The 18,956-nt window shown below is 52.3% G+C and overlaps 2 protein-coding genes across 3 annotated transcripts in view; one reads left to right on the top strand and one right to left on the bottom strand.

The window, feature by feature from the left end:
• Positions 1 to 1,183, bottom strand: part of PPFIA4 (PTPRF interacting protein alpha 4) — a 60,401-nt gene extending 59,218 nt beyond the window's left edge. Inside the window, 1 exon segment of the mRNA XM_039565306.1 lies at positions 1,142 to 1,183. The gene's annotated coding sequence lies outside the window, so the exon portion shown is untranslated.
• Positions 1,184 to 5,429: 4,246 nt separating this feature from the next.
• TMEM183A (transmembrane protein 183A) lies at positions 5,430 to 18,891 on the top strand. 2 transcript variants are annotated; one of them, XM_039565253.1, is made up of 8 exons: positions 5,430 to 5,559; positions 6,253 to 6,342; positions 9,277 to 9,432; positions 11,535 to 11,694; positions 13,116 to 13,296; positions 16,512 to 16,592; positions 17,248 to 17,403; positions 18,418 to 18,891. In XM_039565253.1, exons 1-8 carry the CDS (start codon positions 5,460 to 5,462, stop codon positions 18,601 to 18,603), a joined length of 1,110 nt encoding a protein of 369 aa, XP_039421187.1. In that variant the 5' UTR covers positions 5,430 to 5,459; the 3' UTR covers positions 18,604 to 18,891. The 2 variants fall into 2 exon arrangements, with proteins under 2 accessions (XP_039421187.1, XP_039421188.1); XM_039565254.1 differs by having other exon boundaries at positions 5,459 to 5,559; positions 11,538 to 11,694.
• Positions 18,892 to 18,956: the final 65 nt, after the last annotated feature.

Here is an 18,956-nt window from a genome sequence, read left to right as displayed (position 1 = left end):
CCGTGAGCATCTTCCCAGTTCCAAGCTGGCCCAGCTTGGCAGGCATTTACCTGGTGCTGAGCTCCAGCAGCATCTGTGTGGTAGCAACCCCACGAGCCGGTCCAGCCCAGCGCTCGGAGCCAGGCAGATGCTCAGTGGGGCTGACACAGAGCTCAGCACTGGGTGGATGCTCCAGGGCTGGAGGCAGCACTGAGGAAGGCAGGAGGAGACAGCACTGGGAAATCAGAATGAGGAGCAGGAGAAGGCCACAGTAGGACCAGGCTCACCAGCACTCCTGCCTTCCCCTCAGCGTAAGGTGGAACCTGGCGGGAGGGGATGCAAAGGGACAGCTTGGGAGCATTTGGGGGGCTGCCAGGGGCAGAGAGCAGCTGAAAATCAAGGCCCCCTCTCTCCTCTCCTGGGTTGAGAAATCACTGCCCCCTCCCTGCCCCCCTTACCATGCAGCCTCGGGGGGATGTGCCCACCCTTCACCCGGCTGTGTGCACACCCAGCGGGGATGGGGCAGCACATCTCCCCGGCTCTGCCCCCGGTCTGGGGCCAGCGGACGGGAGGGAGCAACCCTGGCTCAAACCCTCGGTCTGGGGGTAAGGCCGGGGCACAGCAAGTCCCCCCCTCCAACCCACCTCGGGGTGAGGATGACAACCCCCAGCTCAGACTCAACCCAAGGGAAATGGGGGAGCTCAGACACCCCCTCCAAAGGGGAACAGGGTGGGAGATGAAGCCCCCCCGGAGTGAGTCAGACCCTTCCGGGGGGAGCAGAGCATCCCCCGGGGAACGGCAGGGCCGAGCATCCCCAGTGCAGCCCCGCCCGGGGGCAAAGGGGAGCATCCCCGGGGGGGAGGGGGGGGGGGGAAGGGGGGCAGAGCATCCCCGGGGGGAGGCAAAAACGGCAGAGCCCCCCGAGGCCAGCCCCACCGGAGGTACTGAGCATCCCCCCGGGGGGGCCGAGCATCCTCTCGGGGGGCAGCAGAGCATCGCCGGGGGAGGCAGTACGGGTAGAGCCCTCCGGGTCCGGCCCCGGGGGGGGAGGGTGAGCACCCCCCGGGCAGCCCCACGGGGGTCATGGGGGCAGAGCTCCCCCGGGCGGTCCCGCGCGGCGCCGAGCATCCCCCGTGGGCAGCGCGGCCCCGCCCGCACTCACCGCCCGCCGAAGTCGCTGGAAGCCGCCGCTGCCGCCGCTGCCGCCCCGCCCTGCCCCGCCCACTGCGTCACCGTCCCCGCCTGGCCACGCCCCCGAGCGGCCACGCCCCCAGGGGAGGGGGCGGGCGGGGGGCCGGGGGTCAGGGCGGGACCCGCGGCCGGGGGTCCTCCCGGAGACAGGAACCTCCCTGGGGTGGGATGCCCCTGAAAAGGAGAGGAGCTCCCCTTTGGGGACTGAAAGACTCTCCCGAAAGACAGGAATCCCCCCAGGGAACTCTCCTTGAGGGCAGAAACCTCCTAGGGAGGCAGGAATCCCCCCGGGAGGACAGAAAACTCTGAGGTGGGGCAGAAATGCCCCTGTGGAAGCAGGAAACTCTCTTGAGGGCACAAGAACTCCCCTGGAATGGGCAGAGGACTCTCCTGGGGAACAGGAACCTCTTCGGGGTTTGAAAGCCTCCTTAGGGGCAGGACTCCCCAGGGGTCTTGTCCAGCCCCGGAGGGAGGGAGGCAGGAGATCTGGGCTGTGGGGTGTCCCAAGCCCGGGGTGCCCCATCCCCCCCTCACCATGTGGGGAGCAGCGATGGGGCCAAGCAGTGACCCCCAGACTGCCACAGCCCCCTCCTCACCCTGCAAGGCTCAGTTCTGAACCCCGGGGGGACAAGATATGTCAGCCCTCCTAATTTCAGGATGTGTGAGGCTGGACCATCACCCCAGGCTCCCCTCAAGGATAGTCTTCAGCATCATAAATGGGATTTGGGACATGAACGGCAGCGGGAGCAGCCAAAAGTCCAACCTGCTCCATCACCCTGCCCTGCCCAGGGGCATCCTTAACAAACAATTAATTTGGGGTCCTTGGAAGCACAGCCCCTGGCACAGCCGTTGGGATCCCTCAGCAGCCCTCACCTAGCCTACCAACAAGGAGCTCCTTTCTGTGACCCCACTGGGAACAACTGGTTTCTGTAGCATCATCACAGAGCAGCATCTTCCTCTCTCCAGGAAGGACATCGAGCTCATCCTCAGGATTTTTGCTGGAGGACCTTGGGGAGGTCTCACAGAAATGCCTCCAACCCACGGGAGGAGGGAGCGTGCTGGATCCACCCGCCAGCCAGACTCAGGAACAACTGCCTTCAATCCCAAGAACATTTCATCTGTTTTCCACATGCCAGAGTTTTCTAAGCCAAGATAAGCTTTACTTTTTAAAAATAATACTGTGATACAGTTCTCAAATACCAATGATGAATAGGATAGTCCAAGGAAAACGTTTCCAAGTAAAGAGGTGGCTGCAGCCAGCAAGCACCAGGATCTGGTTTATTGACTGCCATTCACATTAATTCGTATCCATTGCCTTAAGAACAGATGCATTAGGAATAGTGTTTCTGTCGAGGAGTGGCCTTTCCTGCCTGGGATGATCAGAAGTTTTCTCAATCGAATGCATTCCTTGCTGATAAAATGCTCTTTATGTATTTAAGAAACACTGAGAAAAATAGGGTCAGGAAGGGAGGTTATGGACATATGAGCTCCTGGCCATGCCAGGGAAGCAGAAGGAATGTGGATTTCTTGGATTTCTCCACATTTTGTGCTTTATCCTGCTCTGGAGAGGCCCAAGATCTGACACCACAGCTGTGAAAGCATCTCACTGTCATTCCAATCCTCTCTTGAGGTTTTGTAGGAAAGGGGCACAACTGGGAATGCAGTGCTCTGGGGTGTTCGGAGCCGTTGAGGGAGAATCGGACAGGGCTGGGCTCTTCGGTCACTGTGTAAATCCCAAAGGAGGGGAGCAGGATTCCACCAGCCTCCCAGTTTAGCCATCCAGGACTGGGCAGGACTCCCAGCCAGCTCCTGGCAGTGCCCAGATCCCCATGTGAGCAGGGCACAAGCGCTCGGGGGGACACATGCCCCAAAATCGCCATCAGACCTTGGGCTGCCAGTCATGATTTCCCTTTGCAGATCCCCTGGAACCAACTCCTCCCCCATGGGGTGGCACCACTCCTTCAGCAAGCTCCAAGCACCCATTTCAGCCCAAAAATTAGCAAATACAGTTTTCAGCTGGTGGCCACCCATTGCTGCTCCCACCACAGAGGTGTGGGTAGCACTGGGAATCCCTGGTGTGGGCTGTGCCTGGGCACTGCTCAGGGGGTGTCTCCTGGGAGTGTTCCAAACCGTCTGAAATCATCAGGATAAACCCCTCCAACACTGTCTTTTTAGTGTCAGTGGCATTACTTTATCCTTGGCCAGGGTCTCTGTGGCCAGCAGAGTTCTAGCCTCCACAGAAACACAAATACAAAACTTTTTCACCTGTTTAGACATTTTTAGCAAATAAAAAAAAGTTCATTTGTTCTAAATTACATAATTCTCTTTCATTTATTACTGTTCTATCCTCTATTGGTTATTTATTTCTCACTTTGTATGTTAATTAGTCCATCTTTTTAGTCTTCTTAGTATCTTTGCAAAGTAGGAACTTCCAACACATAGATGGAGTTTTTGTTCGCCTCTTCTTTATCTTCAGGTTTCTGCAAAATGTCCTTGTGATTCATAAATTCTACATTCCAGGTGTCCAAACACACCAATACATCCTTCTCTCTCAGGCTTTGTTCACTGAAGCGTATCAGACTTAGTTTATCAAAACTTCAAGTCTCAGTACTTTTCCCAATCTGTGTTCCTATGGAAGTGGCTCATGACAACTTTGCTAAATGCTGGTGAAGAGTAATTTAGGAATAACACACTATTTATAATTTATATATATAGGTGATAATTAATTAAAACAATTAATTTAAAAGCTAATTAAAACCATTAACTAAAATTATCATTTAAAAGTTCTATTGTTTCCAACAGGGGGGTGCAATCAGGACAATTACCTCAGAGTTCCTCCCTACTGGGAGCACTGGGGGGGGGCCTGCAATCACCCCAGAACCCTTTTTACTGGGGGGCCAGTTGCCTCAGAGACCCTCCCTACTGGGATGATGAGAGGAATCCCCTCAGAGCCCCTCCTTACTGGGATGACTGGGAGGGGCTATTGTCTCAGAACCCCTCATTACTGGCAGGACCGGAGGGTGAAGGGGGGGCACAGTTACCTCAGGGGCCCTCGTTCCAGGGAGGACGGGGGGGCAATTCCCTCAGAGATCCATGTTCCTGGGAGAACTGGGGACCCACTTACTCAGAGGCCCTCGCTACTGGGAGCACCAGGGAGCCAGCATCCCTAGAGGCCTTTGGGACTGGAAGGACCTGGGGGAACACTTACCTCAGGGACCCTCAGTATTGGGGGTCCTCTCAGGGGCCCTCGTTACTGGAAGCACTGGGGAGTCAGCATCCTTAAAGGCCCTTGTGACTGGGAGGACAGGGGTGCTGTTTACCTCAGGGACCCTCAGTACTGGGAGGACTGGTGTGTGCGGGGTATCCCCTCAAGCGCCCTGGTGACTGGGAGGGGGCAGGGTCCTCACAGACCCTCAGTACTGGAGGGGATCCCCTTAGGATCCCCCATTACTGGGAGGACTGGGGCAGGGGGGAAGCCCCCTCAGAGCCCCTGTGCATGGGAGAACCAGGAGAGAGCAGTCCCTCAAATATCCCCATTACTGGGAGGGGGCAATTACTTCAGAGATCTTCATTACTAGGAGGGATCTCCTCAGGGATCCTCGTTACTGGGAGGACTTGAGCGGGGGGAATCTCCTGAAGTGCTCTTGTTACTGAGAAGACTGTGGGGGGAGGGAGAAACACCTCAGGGACCCTCAGTACTGGGAGAACTGGGCGGGGGAATCACCTCAGGGGTCCCCGTTATTGGGAGCACTGCGGGGGGGATCCTCTCATTACTGGGAGAACTGGGAGGGGGGATCACCTCAGGGACCTTCGTTACTGGGAGCACTGCGGGGGAGAACCCTCTCATTACTGGGAGAACTGGGAGGGGGGATCACCACACGGCTCCCCGTTACTGGGAGCACTGCGGGGGGGATCCCCTCGTTACTGGGAGAACTGGGAGGGGGAATCACCTCAGGGACCTTCGTTACTGGGAGCACTGCGGAGGAAATCCCCTCAGCACTGTGAGAACTGGGAGGGGGGATCACCTCACGGCTCCCCGGTACTGGGAGCGCTGCGGAGGGGGTTCCCCTCAGCACTGGGAGAACTGGGAGGGGGGATCACCTCACGGCTCCCCAGTACTGGGAGCGCTGCGGAGGAAATCCCCTCAGCACTGGGAGGTTCTGTCACAGCCGCCCCTCCCTCCCGCCGCCCCGGTGACGCCAGAGCGCCGCGCGGTGTCGCGGGGCTGACGCGGCGCGGGGCGGGCGCTGTGGCGCTGTCCCCGCTGTCCCCGCGGGGCCCGGCCGGACATGGCCCCGCGCGGCCGCCCCGCCGCCGCCGCCACCATGCCCCGCAGGGGCGCCCGCAAACGCCTCAAGTTTCGCGCCGACGATGTGTGCTCCGAGCGGGGTGAGAGCAGAGCCGGGCCGGGGCAGCGGGGCCGGGCCTGGGCCGCGGCTGAGGAGGGCCGGGGCTGATGAGGGGAACGGCGCCTGATGAGGGGAGCGGGGCCTGAGGGGAGCTGGGCCGAGCTCGGCCCTGCTGGTGCCGGCCGGAGAGGAGGCCTGGGCCTGCGTTAGCGCCTGAGGGAGGAGGTAGTTGAAGGGCCTGGCCTTGGCCTGGGTGAGAGGAAGGAGGATGGTCCAGTCTCACCTAGGAGTGAGCTGGGCCCTCTCGGGTTTGTGCAGGCAGAGAGCTACGTCCAGGAGGGATGCCTCAGCAGGGATCTGGACGGATGTGTGGGAATGAGACCTATTTGCCTGTGGAGGAGGAGCCTGGGATCAGAGGATCAGCCAGGCTCGAGTTGGGCTGTGTGAGGGGGAATGGGATTATCGTTGGCTGAGGTGGTGGGAGAATGAGAATTGCACTGGGTTGGGCAGGGGGTGGGTCCCCTGAGCCTGTTAGACCGGTGGTCTGGAGTAGAGACTTGCTGGGGACTCCTGGTCTCCATCTCTCTGCTGAGGCTCATTTTCCTGCTTGTGCATCTCCTCCTCGAGCCTCTGCTCCTCTGGGAACTGTTCCCTTTAGGCATCGTGACTCTTAGCCTTTCTGTCCCCTCCCCATAATCCCTAATCCCTCTGACCCCTGTTTCCCCCTCTGCAGTGACGGTGGCAGATTATGCTAACTCAGACCCAGCTGTCGTGAAGTCTGGACGGGTGAAGAAAGCTGTGGCCAATGCAGTGCAGCAGGAAGGTGAGTCTGCCCTGGGGCCCCTGCCTTCCCCATGCTGCCTCCACGTTTTGCTGGCCTCTGCATGACGTGTGAAACTCATCTTCCTTAAACTGAGAAAATGTGTGTCCTTTAGTGCTGAAAATAAGCCCATGCTGCACTGTAGAATCAGATGTTAAGGACTTAGACAGGAGGTTTTGCAGAAAGCCTGCTGCAAGTCCAGTAAAAATTGCTGAGTCTTTGTTAGTGCCTGAAATGGAAAGACTTGCATGTCATCTCCTGCTTGAAGCAAAACATAACGTGATTAAAGTCTTTATTACTTTATTACCACATACAAAACTGTAGATAAGTTTATTAGCAGGTAAAGTTCTTTGCAGGGGGAATAAGGTTGTGATAGTTCTGTCAAACATGTTACAAGGAAGTCTTGGGAGAGTGTTGCTGTTTCTTTGGTGAACTCTGTAAACAAGGAGTTTTCCTGGAAGGGGAGTGCAGTATTTTGGTATCTACTTCCTCCTTGTCTGCCTCCTTGTCTGGGAGCTTTCTGAACTAACACACCCCACTTGCTTGAGAAGGGATGATGTTTAGGCCTTTTAAATGTAGCTGGTCACACGTGTTGGAGGTGGATGTTGTGCTGACAGTGATGACTGAACTTTTCATAAAGGGAAACTTGGTTTGCTACTGAAATCTTGCATTTTTGGACACAGTATGCTCTTGGCATGAGTGCCTGTTGGGGCAGTGGTGCTCATGAACATTCTCTTCAGCTGCTGCTTCTCAAGCTTTTAAGATCAGGGCACCTCCCTCTTAGGTGGCCTCCTTTGTTTGGGGCATCCCTCCTCCCGTTCCTGCTCCTGCTCACCCATTTGTGTTCTGTCTCCTTCAGGCAAAGTCCTGCACTTCAGCATCATGCTGGCAAACTGCTGGTATTCCGTGCTCCCTGCCCCCAGCATCACCTGCTTTATCCAGTTTATCTCCTTTCCTGCTGTGTTTCTGGTTCACTCCCTCCTCATCCTGGGGACTCCAGGTCACAGCAGTTCCCTGCCCACCCCTTTGCAGTGCAGTCTCAGGGGGTTTCCCCTCTGGATTCGGGCATCCTCGGGATCTCTCCTCCCGAGCCCCAGGGCTGTGCTCCAGCGTTATCTGGTGCAGCCATGACCGTGCTGCAGCCTTATCTGGCCCAGCCTTATCTGAGCAGTGTGCGGTGCCACGGGGACAGGAGCCTCTGCCCCAGCTCCAGTCTTTGGCCTTGCTGCCCTCCTGGAGCTGGGCTCAGAGTAAACCCTGTGCTGGGTGTGACTGCAGCAGGTGGGGAGCTTCCCACAGGGAGCATCCCATGGGAGCTTCACCGGCCCGGGAGCCAGAGGCAGGAGGAATGTTTCTGGGCTTTTTTCCTCCCCATTCTAATGCCTAGGATGGGAGGATTTACAACAGTGAGGTGAAGAGAGGGTGCCTCAGCAGGATTGCAGTGCAGCCATTCACTGTTTAGTGGACTTGTGCTGTTGACTCAGAGGTTGATTTTTCCTTTGCAGAGTGGGGTGGGCTCTTCTTCTAACCCCCCTTCTGAATCCCTGTCAGTTTTGTCCTCTCTTGGTTGGCTGTATTTGATGTCATAACTCACTGTCATTTGTGTTGCCACATATTTCACTCTCTTTTTGCCTATAAAAGGTCATGTAGAGAGGGCAGTACGATTTGGCGGTGGGGGAAACAGCTGCTGTGAATGCATCCAGGTGCCTTGAATGCATCCATGTTCCAGGAAAGCATGCAGTTCACAGAACAAACTGCAAAGTGAGGTAGAACTGGTTTAGCAAAGCACTGAGGTGTGTCTAGTCAGTGGGTACAGTCAAGCTCTGTCTTTCCATCTGCTGTCTTTTCATTTTAAAACCTTGTTTGGTGGTTAGAAATGAGAATATTTTTCACCTGAGTTTATTTATGTTCAGTTTCTTATTTTTTTGTTGTTGTTGTTTGTTTTTCTGATGCTCTGTCCCTGTGATTCAAACAGCACATTTGGCTCTTCAGTAGCTCTGGTGACTGCAGTGACTGGAACTGGGATGTATAAAACCTTCCTGGGATTCAGTTTGTGCTGGGTAGAAAGGCTTGAACACTATAAGCCTTCTCTGACCTCATGATCATGTTCTATTCTTCACCCAGCCTGTTGGGTTGAAATTCAGCTCTTGAATGCAAAGCTTTTGTGCTGCTGTGGCAGTGCTGGTCTGTGTGGCAGTGCCTCACACAGCTGTAATGTAGGACCACACCTTTCTTTTTCCAAGACTGTCATTACTGACTCACATGTGGATTTTTCTGCCCTAATGAGTCCTCAGTTTACAGATCAAGTTTTTTAAATAATATTTTCAAACAGGGATATGTCTAAACGTGTCCCCAGACGCAGAAAAAAACCAACCCCAAACTCCAGCTGACTCAGCTTGCTGTTTTCCTTGCTAGGCCAGAGTCTTTCCATTCACTAAATTCCAGGGTGAGTGGAGCTCCCGTGTGCTTGACACTGAGTTCCATCCCTGTTGGATTGTGTCATCGGCTGCAGGATGTTTGTCCTGCTTCGAAGGGAGTGAGTCTTCTCTGTGCTCATAAAACAGTTGCAGAGCAGGTGCTGGCTCCAGGCTGAACGTGGCCATGCAGGGCAGCTCTGCTGTTCAGGGAAACCCATTACCCCTGGCCTGCTGTTTTATTTGGAGTTGTAAATAGCTTCAGCTAAACCATTGGGATCTGCATACTGTGCTGGTAATCATCCTCGTTGTTCATTCTTTAAAACAAGCAGCTGAGTAATTATGTTTCCAATTCACTCACCCCTGCTAATCTTTCCCCGACAAGGTAATCCTTGAGCTCAGGATTTACTTGCTTGTGTCACTCACCAGAAAGCTTTAAGGCAGTGGTTCCACTGAAGCATCTCCTGAATTTGGATAGCCTTTTCCTCTCTGCTGTTGTACTTACTGTCGTTTGTCATTCCAGTAAAATCCCTGTGTGGTTTGGAAGCTTCCTGTGTCCCTACTGAGGAAGTTCTCTCTGTGTCAGGAGAGTCCTGTGACAGCAGTGATGAGATGGATACCAAGGAGAGCATCAACGGGAGGGCTGCCTCGAGGAAAAAGAAGAGCAAAAGGCACAAAGGTGTGGTCACCTGCCCTCCTGGGGCTCTTCGGGCTGGTCCTGCATGGGGGATGCTCATGCTGGGGATTTACAGGATGGTCACGGGGCTCTTGGGGTATTCTGGAATTTGTGTGTGCATAAAGAAATGCCAAGGGTTTAGTCACTTGTAAATCTGCTGGCACTTGGTCACAGGAGCTGTATTTGCACAAAGGCAGAGCCTGGGGCATGAAATCAAAGCCTGAGAGCTCCTTGCTTTTAGCAAATATCCTTCAACCTTGGAAAACAAACACTGCTATTCCAGAGTTGTGAAACTTTGCCACTGGCTGTGTTGCTTCACTGAATATGGGGTGGCGGCAGCAGGTTTCCTTTGGGGTTGAAGTGCTGCTGTCCATGATGCAGTTGTTGCCAAAATACAAGCTCTGTTTTCAGCGTGTTTCCAAGACTGGTTTGTTACAAAAGGGTTTAAAGGGCTCTTTTCCCAGCAAGGAAGTGCATTTGATCCTAGTGGCATCATAATACATTAATTCAAGGGAGATGTATCCTTCAGCCTTTACACTTTGTGCAGCTCCATAGAAATCCATCAGCAACGCAGTGTAAGCAGCAAACAGCTCTGCTGCACTGGGGAACCCTGCAGAAGTTTCTGGTAACAGGTTGCTTTCAGGTTGAGAAGCAAATTTTAACCAGTTTTCTTGAGCTTGATAGTTATTTATGTAGCACGTCCACCACAGACTGAAGGTGGATAGCACTTGCTCTGGGAAGGGAGTTAAAAGAGGCGTCCTTCAGAATCCTGGCAAAATAATATCTGAGTGGCTGGAGCTATGAGTCTGGGAAGACAATATTCTTTTCTACCACAGCCTTCTCTTGTTTCTGCTACATGTTTAGGGAGGAAAAATTGGTGGTAGAACAGTGATGCTTCTGGCTGCCCTCTGAGTTCAGCAGTGTGGAGTCTGATGGCCTCTTGAGCCAGAGCTGACCCAGCAGAGTGGGTGTAGCAGCCTGTTGTGGGTGTGCCTACCATAAATCTGAAGTGCTGTGGGGAAGTGATCCCATCCAGAGCTTTCTTTGGCAATTATCACATAAGGATAAAGAACTGCTGTTTGTATTAACCTGCTGTCTCAGGGTCAGATCTGGCACCCTCAAGTTCCCAAACACCCCTCCTAGGCCACAGACCTCACAGCAGCTTTTCCTATTAGCACTGTGCACACATTGTATTTTCCTTCTCTGTTCTTAACCTTCCTAGTGCTCAGTATTGTTCACCTACTTATATTACGTGTGGTGTAAACTACAAAACACTGCAGGAATGAAAGGAGTGTGAGCCCTCAGTTCTGGCTGAGCAGTTCTGACACCTCTGAGAGGAAGAACAGGCCATTCTCTCCATCTGAATTGCATTAAAAGTTCCCATCCAAGAAGCTTTAATGAAATTAAGAGATTTAAGAAAAACAGCTGATTGCCACTTGCAGAACAGAATTCCCCTCCCTGACAGAGCTCCTGCAAAAATATTGTGACCACTGGAACAAAGAATTGACAAGCCCGGCAGTATCAATGCTGAGAGTCTTCAATTGTGAAGCAGTTTTGCTGACCTGTTAAATGTGCACTTTTGATTAAAAATGCAGGAGCTTGGCCCTCCTTTACATAAAGTTGCCTCTTTATTTGCCATCCAATTTTTATTTCTCAACTTCAGTGTGGTATTTCAGCTGTGAAAGGGTCAGGCATCGAAACAGGGTCCAGAAAGGCTTTGTAGTTTCCGTCCTTGCACACAGAACTGACTTGGACAAGATGCTGAACAAAATGACCTAACTCTGTGTGCTTTGAGCTGGGCTGCTGGGTTAGAAACCTCCAGAGAACCCTTTCAGCCTGAATTCCTTTACGAATCTGCCACTTTGCCCACTTGTGCAGCAGGGATAGCAGCGGCAGGTGTTCAGCACAGGGGAGGTGTCGTGGCTGCGTGGACACTGATGGGAACGGGGAGCAGGGCCACTGAGGTTGTGCAGACTGGGGCTCAGGCTGACTCTGTGTGTATAATTCAGCTGCCCACCTGTGCTGCCAGGTGTGCAGCACGTGTCTCTAGGTGGGAATCGGTGCAGATGTGATGTCCTGCACTAACACACCCTCGTTGCCTTTAGAAGACGCCGAAGCGGGAGGAGGAGAGGAATATCCCATCGACATCTGGCTGCTCCTGGCTTCCTACATCCGCCCTGAGGACATCGTCCGGTTCTCTCTGATCTGCAAGAAAGCCTGGACTGTCACTTGCACTGCTGCCTTTTGGACCAGGCTCTACAGAAGGTGAGGCTCTAGAGGGTTTTTAAACTGGTTGTGGGAGGTTTCAGTAGCGAGCAGTTCTCTGCAGAGCAGGAAATAAGGGAATAATTCCCGTGGGGCCTGGGCCCTGTGTTTTCACTTTGCTGAAGTGCTGTGGGCCCCATTTGGCAGTGGGTTGTGGAATATTCTTCTCCCACAAAGACAGGCTGGGACAGCTGGGGTTGTTCAGCCTGGAGGAGAGAAGGCTTGGGGAAGACCTCCCTGTGGCCTTCCAGTAGCTTAAGGGAGGCTTATAAAAGGGAGGCAGAGAGACTTTTTAAATGTGGTGGTGACAGGACAAGGGGCAGTGGTTTTAAACTGAGGGCAGGGTTAGATCGGATGTTAGGAAGAAATTCTTGGCTGTGAAGGCAGTGAGGTCCTGGCGCATATTGCCCAGAGCAGCTGTGGCTGCCCCATCCCTTGAAGTGTCCAAGGCCAGGTTGGAACAGCCTGGGATAGTGGAAGGTGTCCCTGCCCATGGCAGGGGGTGGAATGAGCTGAGCTTTAAGGTCCCTTCTAACCCAAACCATTCTAGGATTCGAATATCACATCTGGAAATGGATCTTTGTGGTGTATTTCTGTATGTTCCCTATAAAATCTCAGAGTGTTGTGTCCTTTTCTGCTTGCCACGGCCCAACACTTGTGGATGTCAACCTCTCCAAGTGCGTATGGCACGGTCAGTGCTGAAAGGCAAACATCACTGATGGACAACTTGCCCTGCCTCAAGCTCTGATCACGGCCACCTCCCTGTAATTGGGGCATTTTGGAGGTGTAAAGTGGCAGGAGTAAGTGAAAGCAAGGAGGGCAGAGGGGCGGTCAACACTTGATACAAATCCTTCTGTCCCAGTGCATGCCACTGGGATATTCCTTCAGGACAGAACGTTTTCTTTACACAGCTCTACCTGCTGCCCAGGAGGCACAAGCAGCAGGGGCACAGAGTAGAGAGCAGCTGTGGTCATCCTCAGCCCTAGTTTTAAGTGTGACATTCCCTAGCAAAGGCTCCTTTGGGATGTGACCAAGGAATGGCCCTTGAGCGCAGGCGTTCAGGCTGCTCAGGCAGTGCTGAGAGCTGCAGTCAGCTCAGCTAGGAGTCCCTGGGAACCTGCAACAACCTGCAGCCCTTTGTGAAGCCTGCAGCCACATCCCCGGCTGGTCTCTGGGCAAACTAGGAATTATTGGGAATTGTAGCAGGATGTGTGGGCTGGAAGCCTGCCTGGTGCAGGTCAGGCCTTTGGGGCTGCCATGTGGTGTCCTGTCAGCAGCACAACCCCCTTACAGCCCTCCGGGCTGACCAGAGTCCTGTGGTCAGTCAGATGTGGAGTTTTCCCCTGACATGGATGTGTCCCTGGGGGGTCCCTGCCCCGTCTGGCTGCGCCCTGGAGCTGACACGGTTCCTGGTTGTGCAGGCACTACAGCCTGGACGCGTACCTGCCCCTGCGCCTGCGCCCGGAGTCCATGGAGAAGCTGCACTGCCTGCGCGCCTGCGTCATCCGCTCCCTGTTCCACATGTACGAGCCCTTCGCCGCCCGCCTCTCCAGGAACCCCGCCATCCCAGACAGTACTCCCAGCACTTTAAAAAATTCCAGAGTAAGTGGCATCACTCAGGAACTGGGGTTTGTCTGAGTTGTTGCTGTTACTGTTTGGTTTGTTTTATTCTTTCTAGAAGAAAAACAGATGATGTGGAGATGGTCAGCAGTGAGGCTGAAGTGTAGAATGGTCATTAACTGGGTATTCTCAGTGGAATTTGTAAAAGTGTACTGGTTACTTATATCTGTAGTAACTCTGTGGAGTAACTTCTGCCTTAGTCCTACACAACACCCTTGTAAGCAGCAAAAGAGCCCTGGTTTCACTGGGTGTCAGAACTGCCAGGGATGTTTGCAGCTCTCCCCTACTCTGAACGAGGCTCCATAGGATCAGCTTTTATATGTTTTGCTTTATTCTGACGCTGTCTGCCAGAGCACAACTTCTCTCTGTAACAGGCCTCTGGAGAGCTCAGGAGTGACACTGATGCCAGGAGTTGTGTCACCCTGCTTTCCTGCAGGTTGTCCATGGTCTGGTGTCTGGGTGAGGCGGGGTGGTGACGCTGGGGTGAGCATGGCAAATGTGCAGAGCCAGTGTCTGCTTTGGGACTGGGCTGCACTTGTGTTGGGCTGTGAAGGGTTTGTCTGTGGTGTGGGCAGGTGATTCCCTGTGCTGTCCCAGCTTGGACCACCTGCGTATCATTCCTCTTTAATTGCTATTGACCATTAACTCTGAAATGCCTTTGTGTCTCTTGTTTGGTTTTAACTTGCAACTGGCCGGTACTCTGTGAGCAGCTTAAGCAACAATGTGAATTCTCCACCCTCCAAATCCAAGGTCAAAAACCTGTCAAATGAGGTTTTTGGAGCCAAACTGAAGTGGGTTTCATTGAGGAGTTGTTCTTTCTTTTCTACTCAAAATAGAGGAGCCTCATCTATCCATATGTGACATCCCCCCTTCTTCCTTCCTCTCTCTGTCACAGGCTGTCATAGGCTCAGGGAGCATCCAGCAGCACACAGGAGGTGGTGCTGCAGCACAGGGATAAGCACATAGCTCTGTGTGTGGTCTTATCTCTGCATCCAGAGCTCCTTGGTCTCTTCCTGAGTCTCCAGGCTGGGGATCTTCATTCTTACCAACTGAAAAAGCAAGACATTTTGAGGAAATTGCAGGTTAACTGTAGTCCTGAGCCCAAACTCCCACTGCTCATGGCTGTAGGAGCCGGAACCCCAAGGCAGTGCTGGCAGGGTCAGCATTTTGGGAGGATTCCTGGTGACATCATAACGGCTTTGGTGCCCACTGCTAGTGCTTCTCCTGTACTAACGGTTGGAAGGAGGATCCTTTAAGTGCAGTCTTTCATTGTTCAGCTTTTAAAAAAGGAAATTAAATGGAAATGAAATGGCAATTAAACTTTGTCAGAGCAGTAGAGGTTTGACCTAACCCCTTGCAGCATGAAAGAGCCACCCTGAGTCTGGTCTTGCTGTACTACTGCACTGCAGGACTCTGAGCTCCACTTGTGTGACTATGCACAGAAATTCCTCAGTACAGAGGGTTTGGAGGAGAACCTGGCACTGCCTCCCCATGTTCTGGCTTTCCTGGGCTTTGGTTTTACCTTTGTGGGTTGCTGACACTAACAGCAACGCCTACCTAAACTGCATGTGGCTAGAGGAGAGCCGAGCCCTGGGTGTGATCCAACCTAGCTTTTCCTCTTTAATTTCCTTTTTTCTTTCCCTAGCCTAGCTTGTGTGGGACACTGGAGCCGTTATGGTGTCAGCAGAGGTGTTTGCCCTTTAAAGACACCCCATTATTTTGGGCGGAGCGGCAGCCGCACGGCGCGTCTGAAGGGCAGGACGGCTGACCCGAGGACGACATCCTCTGCCCCTTAGGAGGTACTGACCTTTTGTGCTTCACTACTTGCCATGACCAAACAGGTTGCTAGACCAGGCTGTCTTTGCAGGTGAACTACAAATACCACCAATGGTGGAGTTAAACTCAGCAGCATCTGCTGCTCATCCGAGTTGAAAAAGATCTCGAGAATGTTTTTATTGGAAAAAACCTGAGGGCTGCTTCCTCCCAGGTGGAGATTATTCCATGCATGTTTCTGAGCTTTACTCCACAGAGCTTTGTTGTTCACCTCATGAAGATTGTGGAGATAAAGGTCCTTTAAGGAGTCTCGTTTATGGATATGACTCAGAGTTGAAGTAGAGGGTCTTGTATCCCCTTTGGTCTCTTCAGAGCCCCTGTCGTGGAGGCTGGCTCTGGCTTTGTTTTATTAGGATCACTCCATCCTGGAGTGAAGTTAAATGTGTGCTTTGCCCTGCAACCCAGTCAGGCCTTCTCTCTTCAGGAGAGACTGTGTATGGATCACAGGGAGTTCTCTTTACCCACATGATCCCTCCTTTTCCTGCTGACTGATGAAAGATAAGACCAGCTGTGGTGGGCTGGCATCTGTGGTGTGGAAAAGCTTTGAGAGATGGCTGGACTGACTTGCCAGGTTCTTTCCTTGGCTGTTGAAGGCTGGTTGCTTGTACTGACTGGTAGGCAGGGATTTCCCTTCTGCAGGAGTTCTCCTGAGCCTCCTGCTCTAGGACAAGTGCCTGGGCTGGAGCCTGTGGCCACACACTGATAACCAGGTGAAACTGGAGCAGTCCTGGTGTGTGTCTGCATGGGAGGGCAGTGCTGGTGACCTCTGAGGCTGTTTGAGGCTGGTTTCCCATTTTCTTTTGAAAAGAGACAGGAGGTTGGTCAGACTATGCTGTCCTGGCAGTGGTTTTGGACTCTAAATGATGACAGTGCTGGGGATGGCAAGGTCAAGGTCTCCATTTGAAACCACAGTGGCTTAGGAACTTCTTCATCCATCATCTCATAGCTCACGTACTGGTCTTTGCATTTCCCTCTGGATCCTTTCCTTCTCAATCCTTATTCTGTTCTCTGTTGCTCCTCGCTTTAACCTTGTTTGGAACCCAGTTTAATGGGAGTTGCTGGTGGGTGGAGGGCATGGGTGAATCTGCACCACTCATCCCTGCTCTAGGAAAGGCACAAATGGAACAACAGGATTTTGCTGTTTGGCACATCAGTGGCTATGTGTTGCATGAGGAGTTGGCCAGCTTGAAACTGGGAGATCTACACTGCTGAGAGGGTTCTTTGAACATAATTAATTTGAATAAATGGCTCCTAATTGTTCCTATGTTGTGTTTGCAATTGGAAGCCTTTATGATCTGTTAAAACTTATTTAAAGTGGTGCTTCTAAGGGTTTCATAATTTTGTGTTTCTTTTTTCCACCTCAGTGTCTGCTTTTCTGGTGCAAAAAGATTGTAGGGAACAGACAAGAAGCAATGTGGGAATTCAACTTCAAGTTCAAAAAGCAGGTATGAAAGAAGAACCAGATCAGCTGTGACTTTTGTTTGAAGCAGAAATTATTTTTCTGGGGGGTAGAAGGGAAGTTGGAAACTTGTTGTGCATCCAGACAATAAATGCAAACTGATTCCCATGGTAAACTAAAGCACATTGTGGAACTACACTCAGTTTTCAGTCTGTGTTACCAAGACATTTAGAATCCCACATTGTTATTTCCTCCTTTGGTATCCTTTCCCTGCCCTAAGATGTGGATAATTTTTTACACCATTAATCTCACCTTTGGGTCATTACTACTGATTGTTACCAAAACCCAGACTGTCTCACTGCAGTGGTCAAAATGTTGACCCAAATCTGAAACTTACTGTTTTGCCATTGCCAGGATTTCTCAGAGAAGTGAAGACAGCCAGCACTGCCAGGGAAAGCCTCCAGTAGTGGGTCTTGGGAGAAGCCAGTAATTTCTGGCAACCTTGGGAATTGTGCAGCCTTCCCCTCTAAAGAAATGGTCCTGAAAATTGCCCATCCTGAGTGGTGGCATTTTGTTGTTAATGTGACATTTTGCTCTAACACCTGGGGAGGAGGAGAGACCCTGCCAGGCCACGCTGGGGCGGAGCAGCCAAACCCAGCAGAGGTTCCTGCTTTGCTAAATCAGCCTCTCTTTCTTTCAAGTCTCCCAGATTTAAAAGCAAGTGTTGCAAAGGTCTCCAGCCCCCAATCCAGTATGAGGAAGTGCACACAAACCCAGATCAGGATTGCTGCCTGCTGCAGATCACCACCTTCAACTTCATCTTTGTGCCAATTGTCATGGGCATGACCTTCACCTTGGTGAGTGGGGGAGAGCTGCCAGGTTTTGCAGATGAGGTTTCTGTAAGGACATGAAGAGGGCACCTGGCATCTCTGGGGTTGGAAGGGACCCACAGGGATCATTGAGCCCAACTCCTGGCCCTGCACAGGACAGGCCCAAGAATCCCACCCAGTGCCTCTTCTGGGCTGTGTAAATCCTACTGCTCTATCCGCAAACCAGTTCTGGGAATTGTATGGTTAATGAAGAGAGGAAATGCTCAGGATCTCAGTTTAATTTCCCCATTTCCGTTGGTTCCTCCCTGTTTGATGCAGTAAATAGAGAGGATGTAGAGAATCTGCCAGGAGCTGTGGTTGTGCAGTGTTTGGGGGCAGGTCAGTTACCAGAACTGCAGCAGGTACAAGAGACAGGGAGCAGCACAAGTGGAGGTCTGCCTCTCACAGGAAAATATCTCTTTATGGCAATAAATTCTGAGAGGAAAATCCCACATGAGCAAACTCTCCGAATGTGCGTTTGGTCCCTGATTGGGAGTCAGGGTTTCCGAAGTGGCCAGTGCTCAGGAGAAGTTCAGTCTGGCCTCACTGAGGAGTTGGGCAGTGAACTCCAGACTTCTGACAGCCACTTGCTTGCAGGTTCACTTAGCATCAGACTCATAAAATTACTTAGGTTGAAAGGGACCTTTAAAGATCAAGTCCCAGCACTAAGTTCCCCCCTAACCCATATCCCAAGTGCCACATCTGCAGGCCTTTTGAACCCTGCAAGGGATGGTGACTCGTGACTCCACCCCTGCCCCAGGCAGTTCCAGTGTTTTACAACCCTTTTACAACCCTTTTACAACAGCTTCCAGCATGATTATTTGGGACTGGCAGCCAGAGAGAGACTGTTTGGATCCCGTGCTGTAGACTGGAGAGTGCCACTGTGTGGAACACCTTAGACTTGCACAATTCAGAGGGATTTTTAAAGTCTAGAAGTGTTGTGTTGAGAGCTCTCTAGGTCACTGTGACTTTCTGAAGCAGCTCTGGTCTCCTCTCTTGCAGTTCTCCATCTCGGTGAGCACGGACATGCGGCACCACCGCGTGCGCCTGGTGTTCCAGGACACGCCTGTGCGCAACGGGAAGAAGCCGCGCGTGGAGCAGGGGGTGCAGGTGGTGCTGGATCCTGTGCACAGTGTCAGGCTCCTGGATTGGTGGCACCCACAGTACCCCTTCTCCCCAAAGGCTTAGTGCTCTCCTGAGGCCGCAGGGGGAGCCAGGGGACTGAATCTGGCAGGCTGAAGAGAATTTCTAGGAACCAGGAAATCCTATTTTTATTTCTGAAATAAATTCTGCAGTCTCCTTGCAAGTGGTTGAAGCTGCTGAGCTAGTTTGTATGTATATAACTTCTGGTCAGTAATGAGCAGAGCTGAGTGTAAAGCAAAAACTATTTGTAAACACACTTTTATGTAAAATTGACATTTTATGATTTGAAAGGAGCTCCCTGGAATTGTTCATTTAAAATCCTTTTGGTGCTAATCAAAGTGGTCCTGTGTTCTCTTGTTGGGTAAGAAGCAGGAGGTTTTGCTTTCCAAGAACTTTCC

Source organism: Corvus cornix, chromosome 26, assembly GCF_000738735.6.
Source record: "Corvus cornix cornix isolate S_Up_H32 chromosome 26, ASM73873v5, whole genome shotgun sequence".
Classification (NCBI taxonomy): Eukaryota; Metazoa; Chordata; class Aves; order Passeriformes; family Corvidae; genus Corvus; species Corvus cornix.
The sequence above is the reverse complement of the archived record's forward strand: the minus strand, read 5'-3'. Positions and strand labels throughout refer to the sequence as shown.